Raw genomic sequence first — 15,874 nt, forward strand, 5'->3', positions numbered from 1 at the left:
CAAGGCAAGCGCTCTACCACTTGAGCTACAGCGCCACTTCCGGTTTTCTGGTGGTTTATTGGAGATAGGAATCTCACAGTCTCTCCTGCCCGAGCTGGCTTTGAACCGCAATCCTCAGATCTCAGCCTCCTGAGTAGCTAGGATTACAGGCGTGAGCCACCAGTGCCCGGCGGCTCAACTTAATTTTCACGACCTTCTGCAATCTTTGATCATAAAACACAACCCTGAAAAAGAAATGAGTATCTTGACTTAAAAAACTCAGCTTTCCTTTACATGTGGATTGAGAGACCGTAAGGAAAAAGTCCACCTGGGACCAGTGTAGTACACTTGTAACATCCCTTACTTGCTTGGAGGTCTCAACTTGCTCCAGGGAGACTGTGGGCTGTGGCTGTGTGGACCCTCAAGAGTTTCTATTTCAGAACTATTGACACATTGGAACGGTTGAGAGCAGGATACATGAAGTGAGGACAGAGAATGTTTCCTGGCCCATCATCCCCACCTTCCACGTGCTTTGTGCATGCCTGGCCTCCAGCTGCCCATGGAAGGTTGAGTGGAGCAGACGCAGGTCAATCAGAGTGGAACATGGTTAACTGCTGGGTAAAGGCCTGCTGCAGAGACCTGGGAGGCCTGGCATACCCATCCAGAGGGAAGAGTGGGCCCTGGAGTAGAAAAGGGGAGATAATGCCCTCCTCCCCTGGATCTGGGCACTGGAATGAGGGGTGAGAAGGCAGTGTCCTGGTTTTGACTTTGACTTCAAAATTAAAGTGAGAGTCAGTGATTGGAGGTACAGAGAATATTCCAGGTAGAAATTGCACAAAGAAAGAAAATGAGTAGATGCAAGTGAGAATGGGGAGGTCGAGAGTCAAGATATGAAGGTCTGGGTGTAGTGAGTCACACCTGTAAGCCTAATTAGACTCGGGAGACAGAAGTTGGGAGGATGATAGTTCAGTAGTGTTTGCCTCAGGCAAAAAGTTTGTGAGAAACGTAACGCCCCTCCGGTGTCCCATCTCCACAGAAAAGGCTGGACATGGAGAAGTTCTTATCTCAAGCATGTGGAAAGGGTAAATAGGAGGATTGCAAGCTTCTGATATATTTCCCTCTTGAAAGATGGACATATATTTCAACCTAATTTGTCCATACATATGTCTGGCTTACATTTAGGGGTAGGTGTGGGAATACGTTGCCTCTGCAGTGTTAGGTAAATAAACTGTGGTGTGCAGGTTAGAGCGTGACTTCCTACAGGTCTGTCTGTGGAAAAGGCAAATCAGACATACTGTGAGGTCAGGTCTGGGGGAGAAGCTGTGGATGCAAAGTGGAACATTTCTGCATTAGTGTGCTCTTGAGGCAGCATCCTCTGTTTGCATTTTGCTGGCATATCCTGAAAATGCAAAGCACTGACTTCAGATGCATTTCCCTGCTTGCTGGCAGGAGCCCTGGCATCGAAAGCGCTTGGCTGGTTTGCCTGTGATGGGAGGGACGTCCCAGGAGCCGTGGGGTGAGCTGAGGTCACTGTCCAAGCCTTAGGCTTCACAAGTCGGTGCCATACAGGGCCCAGCTGTTGACAGGAAAAAACACAGGGACTGAATCCTTTTCCCATAGGCAGATAATCTCACAACACAGTAACTACCAAAAAAAAACTCAAGTTCACTGAGTTTCTACTTCTAGTGGTAGCATTTGTAGATTTGACATAAGAAGCTTCCAAAGGGCTATGCATGTTCTTATTGTACAGACTGACTTAGAAGAAGCTGGATGTGGTGGTACACACCTGTCAGCCCAGCACTTGAAAGGCTCAGGAAGAACGATGCTTACATTCAAAGCCCAGCCTGGGCTACACAGCAAGTATCTGCCTCTAAAATATAAAGGCCCAGACACGACCTAGAAAAAGGAACATGCCCTTCGGAGCTCTGCTGCAAGAGGAGGAGCCACTCAGTAGGAATCTTGTCCAGGATTTGCGTGGTGCTTTCATTTAGTGCCTAATAGATCCATTCATGCAACAAATATTTTTGAGGTTGGGCCTTGACTTGGGCTGTGTGCTGTGCCAGAGGCCAGGGGTGCAACCACGGGCAAGGCATGAGGGCGCTTTGCTTCTCATAGCTCCCTCTTCAGGAAAAAAGCATGAGGAAGGGATTTTGAGGGAAGGGCTGTCTACTGGGCAGAGCCCATTTCAGGGCTGGAGGGTGTCTGGGTGAGTGTTTCAGTAGGAGGGAATTTTCTGAGAGAAAACAGGCACGAAATGATATGTTTGGCATAGACAGACAGACAGACAGACACACACACACACACACACGTATGTATAAAGCTATTTTGAAGGTCATGGAAGGAAAGCCACTAAATTTGTGAAAGTGCTTCCGAGAAAGGAAGGAGAAAATGTGGCCTGAGATGGAGGCAAAGGAAGCCTCAGGTTTATCAGCAATGTTGTATTTTACTAAAGGAGATTTTCACTCGTGTGGTCAAGTCAATTCTGGTTCATTAGCATATGTGTATTATATTGTTCTGTGCATCTTTCTGTGATATATATGTGTGAGTATACACACACACACATACACACACACATATCCTTCACAAAGAAAAATCCAGACTGTTGACTCAAGTGGGAACTCCTCTTCAGAGAATAACAATCAGGGACTCTTATTGGCACCATAGTAGAACCAGCCCTGGCAAAAAGCTAGGAGACCTCATCTCAACAAGCAAGCCATGAATAAGGCATACATAGAAGGCGAGAGATCCAGGACTAACCTAGTCCAAAAGCAAGACCCTATCTGAAAAATAGTGAAAGCAAACATGGCTGAGTGTGAGGCTCAAGTGGAACAGTGCCAGCTTAGCAAGCATCAAACCCTGAAGTTAGATCCCAGTATCACCCAAAACAAGAAGTCTGCACCAGGGGGCATTAGTTGATGCTGACTGCTCATCAGATGTTATACACTGGAAAGACCCACAATCACATGCATTTAATCCATAATAGAATTTCTCTTTGACTTTCAATGTATGCTGACACTTGTCTCTGGGTACCATAGACCCACACTGGTACAGATCACCTGGGGGTTCTTTGTGTAAGCAATGACATCATTTAAAAAGACTGAGAATCTGTTGAGATAAACTCTTAAGAAACAAGACTGTTTCCCTAGACAATAATGGAATTTTTCTGAAAAGAATCAGTAATTCTTCAGAAGAGAATCAGTAATTATATATTAGGAATGCAGTTTACTGGAAAACTTTGCCTACAGTTCAGATTTGAAAGAGGAAAAAAAGATCATCTTGGATGATCCCCCTTTTATTGCTGAGAATTGAACCCAAGGGCTTCTTCACGCATGTAAGGCAAGCACTCTGTCACTGAGCCACAACCCAGCCTGGTACCACACTTGGACCTTCTCACTTGTATCCTTGACTAGACACAGTGTCCTCCTTGTCCCTTGTCTTGACAGGTCCCCGAGGGAAAAGTGGTGGTTCTCAACTTCCGGTTCATAGACCTCGAGAGTGACAACCTGTGCCGCTATGACTTTGTGGACGTGTACAATGGCCACGCCAATGGCCAGCGCATCGGGCGCTTCTGCGGCACCTTCCGCCCGGGAGCCCTCGTGTCCAGTGGCAACAAGATGATGGTACAGATGATTTCTGATGCCAACACAGCTGGAAATGGCTTCATGGCCATGTTCTCTGCTGCTCAACCCAACGAAAGAGGTACGGCTTCCATTCAGTGCAGAACCAACTCTTATCGATGCATCACTGTGACAGATGCCAGCTGGGGGTTGGGGACGCTTGATGTACATTTACTTGGCACTTGAGGTATGGTTACTCCTTTTGCCTAAGGCTCTGGAGCAGTTCTCAAACAGAGAGCTCAGGAATGCCAACCAACCAACCAAGAGCCTCTACCCTAACCTAAGTTTAGCATGAGCTAATAGGCCTATTAGCTTATACAGTCTCCTATTAGCTCCTCGTCTTCAGAGGGTTGTATTGCCCTAGCTTGCATTGGGATATAACTTAGATTGTTATTTATTTTTCCTATATTTAATCACTTCAGGAGACCTGTATTGTGGAGGGCGCCTTGAAAAACCTTCTGGTTCTTTTAAAACCCCCAACTGGCCAGACCGGGATTACCCTGCAGGGGTCACCTGTGTGTGGCACATCCTGGCCCCCAAGAACAAGGTGAGACTCCAGGCAATGCCAGGAAAGCATGGTGTGACCGGCCTGGATGGCGTGGCTCCTGGTGTGAGAGCTAAGGATCCAGGGAGAAAAAGCCATGCCGGACACAGGCCCTTCCTCAGGTGAAGATCCAAGCTGACTTGCCCTGGGCACTGTTTAATCTGCAAAGCCAGGGACTTAATTTCCGATGATAGAATTATCATTTGCAAACACATTTTAAAAATATAAACGGTAAGCAAATCCCACCTAAGATGGCTCCACCCTGGAGCAGGCGTTAGGAGCCTGGTGCTGTTAAGTGGCATGGATCAGCTGGAGGTAGGGGGAGGTGTTAAAAATCCCCAGCAACATCTACATTCCAGGATCCTCATTGTCACAGCTCACACATCATGTCCTGGTCACCAAACCAAAAACAGCCTGCATGCCTTGCGCCAACAAAGCCAGACATCATGCAAGCACGGCGGGCGAGCTCCTCAAAGAACCGGTGTCTGATTTGAAAATGGGTCTGTTGAAGGGTGTTTAGAGACTGCAGTTTAAAATAAAAATTGTTTCCCACAAAAAGCTTTGCTGTAAGCAATGAATAGGGGCTGAAAGTAAAGCTCAGCAGTAGAGTGTTTGTTTAGCATAAGCAAGATGAAACCTACGTTTCATCTCCAGTGCTGTGAAAGTGAGGATGGATGGATGGATGGATGGATGGATGGATGGATGAGCAGATCAGCAAAGAAGGTCTACTTTTCTAGTATGTATTAGCTTGTGGATTGTATGAAATTTTGCCCTTTTGAGGTGCTACTTTCAGATATTAAGGACAGAACTTGATGCAGGAATAGATGAAGCTTGAATTTGGGGAGCTTTTAAACATAACTTCGTAGAAATGATTAAGAACACTACTTGTGTAGGTCCTTCTATATGTTTCTTAAAAAAATACTACTAGTTGAGTGGCTCATATCTCTTATCTCTCATTTTGTTTTCTCCTCCCAGCTTTATGAGATATAGTTGACAAATAAAAATATATGTATGTAGATTATACAGCTTGATGTTGACACTGCTTAATTAGCAAAGCCAGGGGTTTACACGCATACATTCTGAAAGAGTATAATCAAGCTCTTTAACATATGTATCATCTCTCCTACTTATGCTTGTGAGCAGGTGCAGCTAGAAAATTTAAGATCTCCCCCAAAAGAAATTTTTAAGTATAATATATATGTGAAGCCAGGTGCCAGTGGCTCACGCCTGTAATCCTAGCTACTAAGGAGGTGAGATCTGAGGATCATGGTTCAAGAAGAGCTGAGGGACAGTGACCAGGCCGAGTTCAAGCCCCATAACTGACAAAAAAAAGTGTGTATTTGCATATAATTGTGTCAATTATAGTTTCCATGCTGTGCCATAGATCTCCAGAGCCAATTGTAGCTGGAATTATACAGTGATCCTTCCTAAGGAACTGCGAGAGAACTGAGCTGTTGGATGTACGACACTAGTGAGGGTCGATCTGGTTTTGAGATCATATTTTGTAGTGATTAAAAATGAAAGTGAAAGAAAACTACAGTTTTCTTAATAAGAAATACACAACAAGAAAAAGATTTAAACAGAAAAAGACATTTTTCAAACAAAAATCCTAGCAAATCTGGAAAGTGGGAGAAGTCCATCTAATATTATACACCACTGTCACCTGACATTTCTAATGTTGTGCTTCTTCAAAAGCTTATCGAGTTAAAGTTTGAGAAGTTTGACCTGGAGCGTGATAACTATTGCCGATACGATTATGTGGCTGTGTTTAATGGCGGAGAAGTCAATGATGCTAACAGAATTGGGAAGTTCTGTGGGGACAGTCCACCTGCGTAAGTAACACCTGTTTGTGGTTTTAATATTTTAATGAGTCTAAACTTGTTTTTTATGAAATTGCCCAAGTACTTTAGATTATGGAAGGTTTTATGCTGCTGTTTGGTCAACAGATTCTTAGGCTCCATGTTGGAAGAGCCTCAGGCCCTGCACTGGTGGCTCACGCCTGTTATCCTAGCTACTCAGGAGGCTGAGATCTGAGGATCACAGTTCAGTGTCAGCCCAAGACAAGATCTGTGAGCCTCTGATCTCCAATGAGCCACCAGAAAACTAGAAGTGGCACTGTGGCTCAAGTAGTAGGGCACTCGCCTTAAGCTGAAGGAGCTCAGAGACAGCACCCAGGTCCAGAGTTCAAGCCCCACAACCGACAAAAAAAAAAAAAAAAAAAAAAAGTTGGAGGCCCATCCAACACTACCAGCAAAGCCTAGCTAACTTCTACAGGCTGGTGATGGGACCTTGAACAAACCACCTGAATGCTCTTCCTCAGGTGTCTAGCCCATAAAAAAGGGCTGATCTCAGGGTTGTAGTGGAGATGGAATGGAAGAAATAGAGTACTTGGCTGAGCAAACACAGTGCATTATTGTTTAGCAGATGAGGACTTTGACCTTTTTATTCAAGAGTGTGAGCTTTTAGATTTAAGCAAATTACCTTGGTAAGATCTTTAGAATTTCAGAGAGGTACCACTTAAACTTTCCATTTGTCTCCTTTTAGGCCAATTGTATCTGAGAAAAATGAACTTCTCATTCAGTTTTTATCAGACTTAAGTTTAACAGCAGACGGGTTCATTGGTCACTACAAATTCAGGCCAAAAAAGCTGCCCACCACTCCAGCCCCGCCTGCTACCACAGCGTACCCTGTCACTGTGGGTAAGTTCTTTAGTTTGGAAGTTGTGCACATGCATTAGAAACAGAAAAGGGATTCCTTTGAAGTAAAAATACTTGAAACTAAAGTAACTACAGTCACTAGATTCCATAAACATCCCCTAATTATGACAACCAGACTGCTTCCAGAGATTGCCATCTGTCACCTACAGGGCAAAAACACAGTGGGGAACCACTGTGTATACCTACTGAGATTTACTTTAATTTTTTTGGGGGGGTCCGGTCGTGGGGCCTGAACTCTGGGCCTGGGCGCTGTCCCTCAGCTCTTCAGCTCAAGGCTAGCGTTCTACCACTTGAGCCACAGCGCCACTTCTGGCTTTTTTCTTTTTGCTTATGTGATGCTGAGGAATCGAACCCAAGGCCTCAGGCATGCAAGGCAAGCGCTCTACCACTGAGCCACCTTCCCAGCCCGAGATTTACTTTAAAATCTGTCTACTTCTCAGTTCTTAAGATCCTCCTAGCCACAGCCAGCCTCAAAGTAAGTATTTAGTCAGTGCTTACTTACATCAAGTGACAGATACAACATGTTACATGTGAGAATTTCTAAAACCCTGAATGACTTCTAGTCAGGCAATTACATACAAATATATATATAATATATACAATATATTATATATGTATATATTTTTGTTGTTGTTGTTGGTCATGGGGCTTGAACTCTGGGCCTGGGTGCTGTCCCTCAGCTCCTCAGCTCAAGGTTAGCACTCTACCACTTCAGCCACAATGCCACTTCTGATTTTCTGAGTGGTTTATTGGAGATAAGAGTCTCATGGACTTTCCTGCCTGGGCTGGCTTTGAACTGTGATCCTCAGATCTCAGCCTCCTGAGTAGCTAGGATGACAGGCATGAGCCACCAGCACTCACCACGTTTTCTTTTTAAGCTTATTATTATTATTATTTTGTGTCCGGTCATAGCCCTGAACTCTGGGCCTGGGCCCTGTCCCTCAGCTCTTCAGCTGAAGGCTAGCGTTCTACCACTTGAGCCACAGCGCCACTTCCGGCTTTTTTTTTCTTCTGCTTATTGTGGTGCTGAGGAATCAAACCCAGGGCCTCATGCATGCAAGGCAAGTGCTCTACCACTGAGCCACCTTCTTAGCCCTTTAAGCTTATTTTTTAAATTATCTTTAAGTAGTTGTACTAAGGAGTTCCCATTTAACAAAGCAGTTGATGAATGCAATATATCTTGATCAATGTATCCAGAAAGTACCTTTCTATCCCCAGGGAACCATTCTAGGATTCCTTGTATAAAGGAAGAATTACCCTGTATCTTAGGTCTTCAAGCACTTTTGGATTAGGTTTTTCGCAGCAGGGTATACAAAGAGTGTATCTATTTTTGGTCCTGGTGTTAGTTGTATAGAAAGGAAAAAGAGAATAGGGCTAAATTTGGATTATCTTTGCTCTTGGGTTTAAAATTCAAAAGAGGTATTCGGTTGCCCTGAGGAAATTAGAGCAATTGTTGGTGGACTGGAATTTTTTTTTTTGCATGGTTTATAATTATTTCATGGCAATGCCAAATTAGTGGCTTAGGAAATAAATGTTAATTTTAAATAGGTTTAGATGTAAACACCAATTATACTTGAGTTCATTTTCCTGAATCATATGTTTTCCTTCTTTGAATTTCTTCTTTGACTTAAGGTTTAAAACCCACCGTAGCCCTGTGTCAACAAAAGTGTAGACGGTCGGGGACTCTGGAGAGCAATTATTGTTCAAGCAACTTTGGTAAGAAATAAAACCCGGCCTTTTCTCTCTAATGAGAAACTTGAGACTGCACACTTAATCTCAAAGGAATTCCCATGACTTTAATGGCAAAGTGTCAGTAACACTGCTTATGTGCCCAGGAAAACGTTTTCCTCCACTCTAGGCGTGTCAGCTTATGGCGTTTGTAGGTAGAATAAGATGAAGTGAGAAAAGCAATTATTCAGAAAAAAGTGCCTTTTTCACATATGTTGCTGCTGCTGCTCTGTGTATTCTGGCTGACTCTTCCTGAAAAACTCTGTATCCTTTTTCCTTCACATATTTTGCATTTGCAAGTTATTTTTTTTTCACACATCTGTGATTCAACTTAAGTGCATTACAAGCCAAGCTTACATTCAGAAGCTCACCTCACTCAGAAGAAATTCAAGTACTTTGCCTATAATGTGCTTCCAAAGGACTAAATTAAAACCTGGACCTCTGAAGTCCACTTGGGGAACTCTTATGAATTGAAACCTGAGGAGATAGGAAGGACTTAAGGACTCAGAATTTTTCCAATTACAAAATTGTCCTATCTGTGAACACTACTTCAGAGCTGAATTTAATTGTGTCCTTTATTTTCAAAAGTAGGTTCAAAGAAACATTTGCAAGGTCTTATCAGGAAAAGAAAGTTGTTGGTGCCCAAGTAGGTTATCTACAACAAAGGGCCTATCCAGAGGCTAGGTTGGTGTTTGGTGTCATAAAGTGTAGCCCCGAAGGGCTGTATTACAGACAGGAGAGTTTGGAGGGTATGGAGTCTGGCGTCCTACATCTTATTGCAGCTGGTGAGATTCCAGCAAGTGGCACAAGAATGAAACTAAACAGCACCATTTGCTATCCCATATAGGTTAGTCTTCTGTAGGGGGGCTCAGGAAATCACCCTCCCTGGGCTTTGGGAGCGGCCTGATTCCACCTGGCTGTCAGCTGGTATGTGTAGTGAAGTCCCGTCCCCAGGAATCAGAGTACAGTGTGAGGTGTCAGGAGCTTGATACACTACACAAGCATGAAGGCTCGCTTGGTAACAAAGTCCTGAGCTTGACTGATAAGTCCATTTGACTGTGATTCACTTTGATGGCACAGGTACCAAACCACATCACGACTGGCCGATGGGTGTCACAATAATTGGGGAGTGCTGCTGAGTTTTATCTGGGCAGGAACGCAATGGGTTAAAAACAAAATCTAGTGCAAGCCCTGTGCCACAGGGAATTGTCCCCCTCAAACTGCTACCATGACAACAGCAGCCCTTTGAAAGAGACAGCATCCCTCCTTGTGTGGCTTACAAGAGACTGTTTCTGTGAAGATACTGATGGACGAAAGAAGGCACTATATGAAAAGAACAAGTAGATTTTACTAGACATGTTTTTAATGCGAAAATTTTTTTAGCTTAGACTCCATTCTGTACTTTGACATGTAAAATGAGATAGACAGGATGGACAAGAAGGTGAATACAAAAAGGCCAGAGAGAGACAGAGATCTGTGATCATTAGAAACAGATGGCCCATTAGGATGCACAGAAGTTCAAGAAGAGGGACTGGGAAGGTGGCTCAGTGGTAGCGTGCTTGCCTTGCATGCATGAGGCCCTGGGTTCCATTCCTCAGCACCACATAAGCAGAAAAGGCTGGAAGTGGGGCTGAGGTTCAAGTGGTAGAGCGCTAGCCTTGAGCTGAAGAGCTGAGGGACAGCGCCCAGACCCAGAGTTCAGGCCCCACGACTGACCGAAAAAAAAAAAAAGTTCAAGGAGAGGGTATGGCCGGAGAGGAGGCGAGGGAGAGACAGAAGGTCAACATTCACCACACAGACCAAGTCCAAGTGCTTCTTCCATGCCACTATGCAACCTCAACCCACAAGTACAACATTGCCTCTAAAGGTTCAAGGTCTTGTTAAATATTCATAAGCAGAGCCTCATAAGCCAACCGTTTACATGGTAACTGATCCATATATCAGACAGAATATCTGTAAGAGTCCCCATCAGAGCAATAGATTGATATTCAACAAGTATTTAGGTTTCTCTCCTAGTTATCAATAACCAACAACCAGGGTAACAAGCTCCATGGCGTTATTTACTTTTCGCAGTATTGGGGCTTGAACTAGGGCCTCACACTTCTTAGGTAGGTGTCCCACCACTTGACCACACCACCAGCCCCGTGCTTTATTGTTCAGATAAGATTCCTACTCTTTTGCTGGGCACTGGTGGCTCATGCCTGTCATCGTAGCAACTCAGGAGACTGAAATCTGAGGATCACAGTTCAAAGCCAGCCTGGGCAGGAAAAGTCCGTGAGACTCTTATCTCCAATAAACCACTGGAAAACTGGAAGTGGTGCTATGGCTTAAATGGTAGAGCGCTAGCCTTGAGGTGAAGAGCTGAGGAACAGTGCCCAGGCCGAGTTCAAGACCCACAACTCACAGAAAAAAGAAAAAAAAATTCCTATTTTTCCCCCAGGCCAACCTGGACTGTGATCTTCCATTTACACTTCCCACTATAGCTGAGATGACGAGCATATCCTATGACTCTAAGCCTTTTCTGTTGAGATGGAGTCTTCTGAATTTTTTCCTCCCAGGCTGACCAGAAACCATCATCTTCCTTCTAATCTCAGCTTCCTGGAGCTGGAACAATAGTCCTGAACTACCAGCACTCAGCTTTCAGAACCATTTTTTTTTTTTGGGTCAGTCATGGGGCTTGAACTCTGGGCCTGGGCGCTGTCCCTCAGCAATCCAGCTCAATGTTAGTGCTCTACCACTTGAGCCACATAGCCACTTTGGTTTTCCAGTGGCTTATTGGAGATAAGAGTCTCATGGACTTTTCTTGCCTGGGTTGGCTTTGAACTGTGATCCTCAGATCTTAGCCTCCTGAGTAGCTAGGATGACAGGTGTGAGTCACCAGCACCCGGCTCAGAACCATTTTTAAAAACTCAGGATTGAGAACTCAAGTCTGGCCTTTTCTTTAACATTAAAACTACTTCATTTCTGAAACAGAGAGCATATCTTTATTTTCACTTCTCCTTGCACTTGCCTTCCCTGGCATTTGCCGTCACCTAGTTTCCAAGACGTCTTCCTTGTCTTCTACAGTATTAACTGGCACTGTGATCACGACCGTCACTCGGGGCGCAAGCCTCCATGCCACAGTCTCCATCATTAACATCTATAAAGAGGGGAATCTGCCAATCCAGCAGGCTGGCAAGAACATGAGTGCCAAGGTCGTTGTGGTCTGCAAGCAGTGCCCTCTCCTCAGAAGAGGTGAGTAGGACTGGGAAGGTGGCTCAGTGGTAGAGTGCTTGCCTTGCATGCATGAGGCCCTGGGTTCGATTCCTCAGCACCACATAAGCAGAAAAAGCCAGAAATGGTGCTGTGGCTCAAGTGGTAGAGTGCTAGCCTTGAGCTGAAGAGCTCAAGAGTTCAGGACCCATGACCGACAACAGCAACAACAAAGCAGTGTAATAAGGAAAGGTCTCATCTCTCTCCCAGGGAGTCTCTGGGATCACCAAGGGGATGACACAGCTTCTTGGAACAGGATATGGAACTTTCTAAGCAGTGGCAGGTATAGAGAAGTAAAGTCATGCCTAATATGTCAACTAGACTTGATAGCAAGGGAAGGCCCCGGAGGGAGGCAGAATTGAACAGTAACCCCAATTCCTATAACTTGTAGAAATAAATAATGCATCTCAAATCTTTAGAGTTGAATCAACAGGGACAGATGTTGAGAGAACAGTTGACTTTGTCAAGTGCCGTCATTGTGCTTACAAGAAAATGCCCAGCAAGCAATAAGAAATGTGGAAGTGAACTTCAGAAGAAAGAATTCCAGCTTGAATTCAAGAATTCAAAGCTTGGAAGTCATTTGAAGAGAGAGAGAGAAAGAGAGTTGGGGGTGGGGGGAGACCAGAATACTTTTTAGCATCTGTTTTTCCCCCAAAGTAATAGAAAAGTGCAAGAAGGATCTTAATTACCTGTGCCCTCAAAAAATGTCCATCATAGACATGCTTGTTGAGATGCAGATGAAAGTTCCACACAGTGGGGCACTGGTGGCTCATGTCTGTCATCCTAGCTACTCATGAGACTGAGATCTGAGATTGTGGTTCAAACCCAGCTCAGGCAAGAAAGTCTATGAGACTCTTATCTCTTATTAACCACCAGAAAACTGGAAGTGGTGCTGTGGCTTAAAGAGATAGAGCACTAGCCTTGAGCAAAAAAGCTCAGGCCCTGAGTTGAAGACCCACAACCAACAAAACAAAAATGTTCAACACAGTAACTGAAGAGGTCAACTAGCTGCAGCCCAGATGCATTATGGGACTATGGGAGGCTGTCCAAGGATGGCGCATCATGCAGCACTGAGGAACCTTTCATGTTCATGCAGTACATCAATCACAGGAAGCATCAAGAAACTACACGTGACTGATAGCACTGAAGAGCGAGGGACCACACGTTGACTGTATCTCACTGCTGCTTATAGGTTCCTTGCACTAGCAGAACTAGAATTTACTGCTAGTTGAGTTTAACTTTTTGCTTAAACCAGATTTATCCTAGATAGGTAAGTGGATAATTTATATCACTTAAAGAGAAAAACATTTACCCAGAGAAAAGTTGTGGTCTAAGTTGTTTCAAAGGATGTATATAAAGAAAATTATTCATTTATGTATTCTCTTCCTTCAGGTCTAAATTATATTATTATGGGCCAAGTAGGTGAAGATGGACAGGGCAAAGTGATGCCCAACAGCTTTATCATGATGTTCAAGACCAAGAATCAGAAGGTTCTGACCGCCTTAGAAAACAAGCGATGTTAACAGAGAACGTGTCCACTTAAGCGCAGTCTGTTGCTGTCACTGAAAGATCTGCTCTCCCTAAGTAGAAAAAAAATCGCATAGGATTTAATCAGAAGCTTCCTGAAAGGTTGGACTGATTTTCCTGTCATGTCATGTAGGTGATGTGAGTCCTTGATAGGGCTGGTGGCCGTCCAGAGTCTGTACTGAGAAAAGTGTATCTGCACACCTGCCGACGAGGGTGCTGGCAGGAAAGGAACGGTGCCAAGCGCTGGCTCCTGGGAAGCCGCTTATTTATAAATCTGTCAGAGGATATTTTTGAATCGAGTTGTGTGAGGAGATTAAAAAAGAGGTTTTATAAGTGCATTATTTATAGTGATTATTTGTCTTTCCTTTAGGCATTTCTGAGGTATTGCTTTCTTCTCTTGCATTTTTTAAAAGTAATGCTTAATAAAAACATTTTAAAATGATTATGAAGCAGCCATTAGATTTGTCATTGTATAAAATATACCCCTTCTTATTTGGTGGTACTGGGGTTTTGAACTCAGGTCCAAACTACTCTTTCCACAGATAGCTTGTGTATAAAGCTTAAACAGTTTAGGGTTTCATGGTCAGTAATGGGTGATACTGGCTAATCTTTTGATTCAGTCATGCTCTGGTGGCTCATGCCTGTAATCCTAACAACTCAGGAGGCTGGGGTTTAAGGACTGCAGTTTGAACCCAGCCAGAGCAGGAGAAAGTCCATGAGACTCTTATCTCCAGTTAGCCAGCAAAAAGTCAGAAGTGGAGAAGTGGCTCAAATGGTAGAGTACCGGCCTTGAACTAAAAAGCCAAGGAAGAGCTCCAGGTCCTGAGTTCAAGCCTCAGTACAGGCACACACACACTCAAAAAATAATGAACATATTTTATTGCATAGATAGACCTGCAGAGCCAACTAGGGAGTTGTAGAAACAACCAGACAATCTTCAGGCTTGTAAGAATACAACAGGCCTGTGGTGGTACCTCCCGCCTAGGACAGTGCACAGGGACAAGAACTTACCAGTTAAGACACTGTTACACTTCCTTGCATAAGGGTCCTTCATGAGTTTGCCAGAAGTTTCCACAGCATCCCTTAGTTCCCTAGGAGACATCTTAGAGGCAAAGAGACAGCATTCATGTCAGGTACCATGTAGAGCCGAGTATTCTGGAGAAGCTAGGGTTTCTGTTGACTCGTATGACTGTAGGCATAACTTCCAGCCTCCTTTCAGGTGACTGATCTTCTTGCAGGAGTTGTGTACTCAGCACAAAGTGCTGGCTTCCTTGGTAGGCATTCATAGCTCAGCTGTGGTTCCTCCAAATCAGATGTAGCCTCTATCTGTCAGAGCTCATTTCTCACCATAAACAAGTTTGCCTAGCAACATAGTTGACATAATGTATTATCTAGTTCTCCTCTGGTAAAATGTAGCTAACAAAGGTCAAATTCTTCATAGAATGAGCAAAGGCTGCGAAGCCCCATTCCTAGTAGATTAAAGGAAAAAATAATTTGATCTTAATAACGCAGAAAAGACAATTGATTTAATTCCATGTCTATTCATAAAATAAACCAGGAACAAACTATGAAAAGGAGAAAATTTATCTTCAAGTTGACCAGAAAAACCTCTAGTAAGCTTCATGCTTAAAGCAATACTTTTAATATCAGTGGTAAAAAAGAATGTTTGAAATAATCTTTTCTACTAAAAACTGTGGAGCTGGAGACATGGCTCAGTTGGTAGAACACCAGCCAATGATCAAATGCTAGGTACTGAGTTCAAGTCCTGGTCTTAGACAGAAAAACAGAATGAAAGAAATATACTGGAACTTTTATACAATGTAATGAGAAGAAAATCAAATATATGATGAAAAGTTTGGAAAGGAAGAAGAAAGGACGTGTTATTCAGATAGAATACGTGAGGGTACCTAATCTGCTGGTGATTAGAATCATTTCAAGAAGGGAGGGAGAAAAAGACGGAAGGAGGAGGAGAGAGAGGAAGGGAAGGAGAGAAGATAAGAAAGGGAAAGGAAGAAGAGAAGAAAGGGAAGGGAAGGAGAGAGAAGGGGAGGGGAAAGAAAATGGAGATACTGTTCAGTAGTATTGTACTTGCCCTTGCATGTAAAGGCCCAGCTCTACAAAAAATAAAAAAAATGAAAACAGAAACTCTCACCTTTGTCAATAGTGTGTGAACACTCTTTATCGGGGCATAGCCTGGCTCCTTACTTTCGGAGGCTGACTCTGCTTTCCTACTGTGTTGACTGTCTCACTGTCCACCTGTCTCCCTCTGACCGGTACTCACTTCATGGTCGCTACTTGATCCTGGTCAGAAAAGACTTTTAGTAAGCAGGTTTTCAGAAAAGTAGAGATGAGGCATCTTACAAGTTCTGTTTGTTGACCAAGAAAAACCTACAAATTAATTTCAAAAAGCAAAACTTTCAGAAATGTCTTACCCAGCACAGACCATCAATTGAGTTCAGGATTACACAACCTTGGACAAGTTGCACACAATGCCAGCTTTCCTTTTTTTT

The 15,874-nt window shown here is 43.8% G+C and overlaps 1 protein-coding gene across 1 annotated transcript in view; it reads left to right on the top strand.

The window, feature by feature from the left end:
- Pcolce2 (procollagen C-endopeptidase enhancer 2) overlaps nucleotides 1-13,781 on the top strand; it is a 23,466-nt gene extending 9,685 nt beyond the window's left edge. Inside the window, exons 2-8 of the mRNA XM_013029884.1 lie at nucleotides 3,423-3,678; nucleotides 4,019-4,143; nucleotides 5,836-5,972; nucleotides 6,685-6,839; nucleotides 8,490-8,573; nucleotides 11,652-11,819; nucleotides 13,230-13,781. Coding sequence (XP_012885338.1) covers nucleotides 3,423-3,678; nucleotides 4,019-4,143; nucleotides 5,836-5,972; nucleotides 6,685-6,839; nucleotides 8,490-8,573; nucleotides 11,652-11,819; nucleotides 13,230-13,360 — 1,056 coding nt within the window. The 3' untranslated portion in view covers nucleotides 13,361-13,781. The remainder of the gene's footprint in view (nucleotides 1-3,422; nucleotides 3,679-4,018; nucleotides 4,144-5,835; nucleotides 5,973-6,684; nucleotides 6,840-8,489; nucleotides 8,574-11,651; nucleotides 11,820-13,229) is intronic.
- Nucleotides 13,782-15,874: the final 2,093 nt, after the last annotated feature.

The sequence above is a fragment of the Dipodomys ordii genome, unplaced genomic scaffold, assembly GCF_000151885.1.
Source record: "Dipodomys ordii isolate 6190 unplaced genomic scaffold, Dord_2.0 Scaffold124, whole genome shotgun sequence".
NCBI classification, from domain to species: Eukaryota; Metazoa; Chordata; class Mammalia; order Rodentia; family Heteromyidae; genus Dipodomys; species Dipodomys ordii.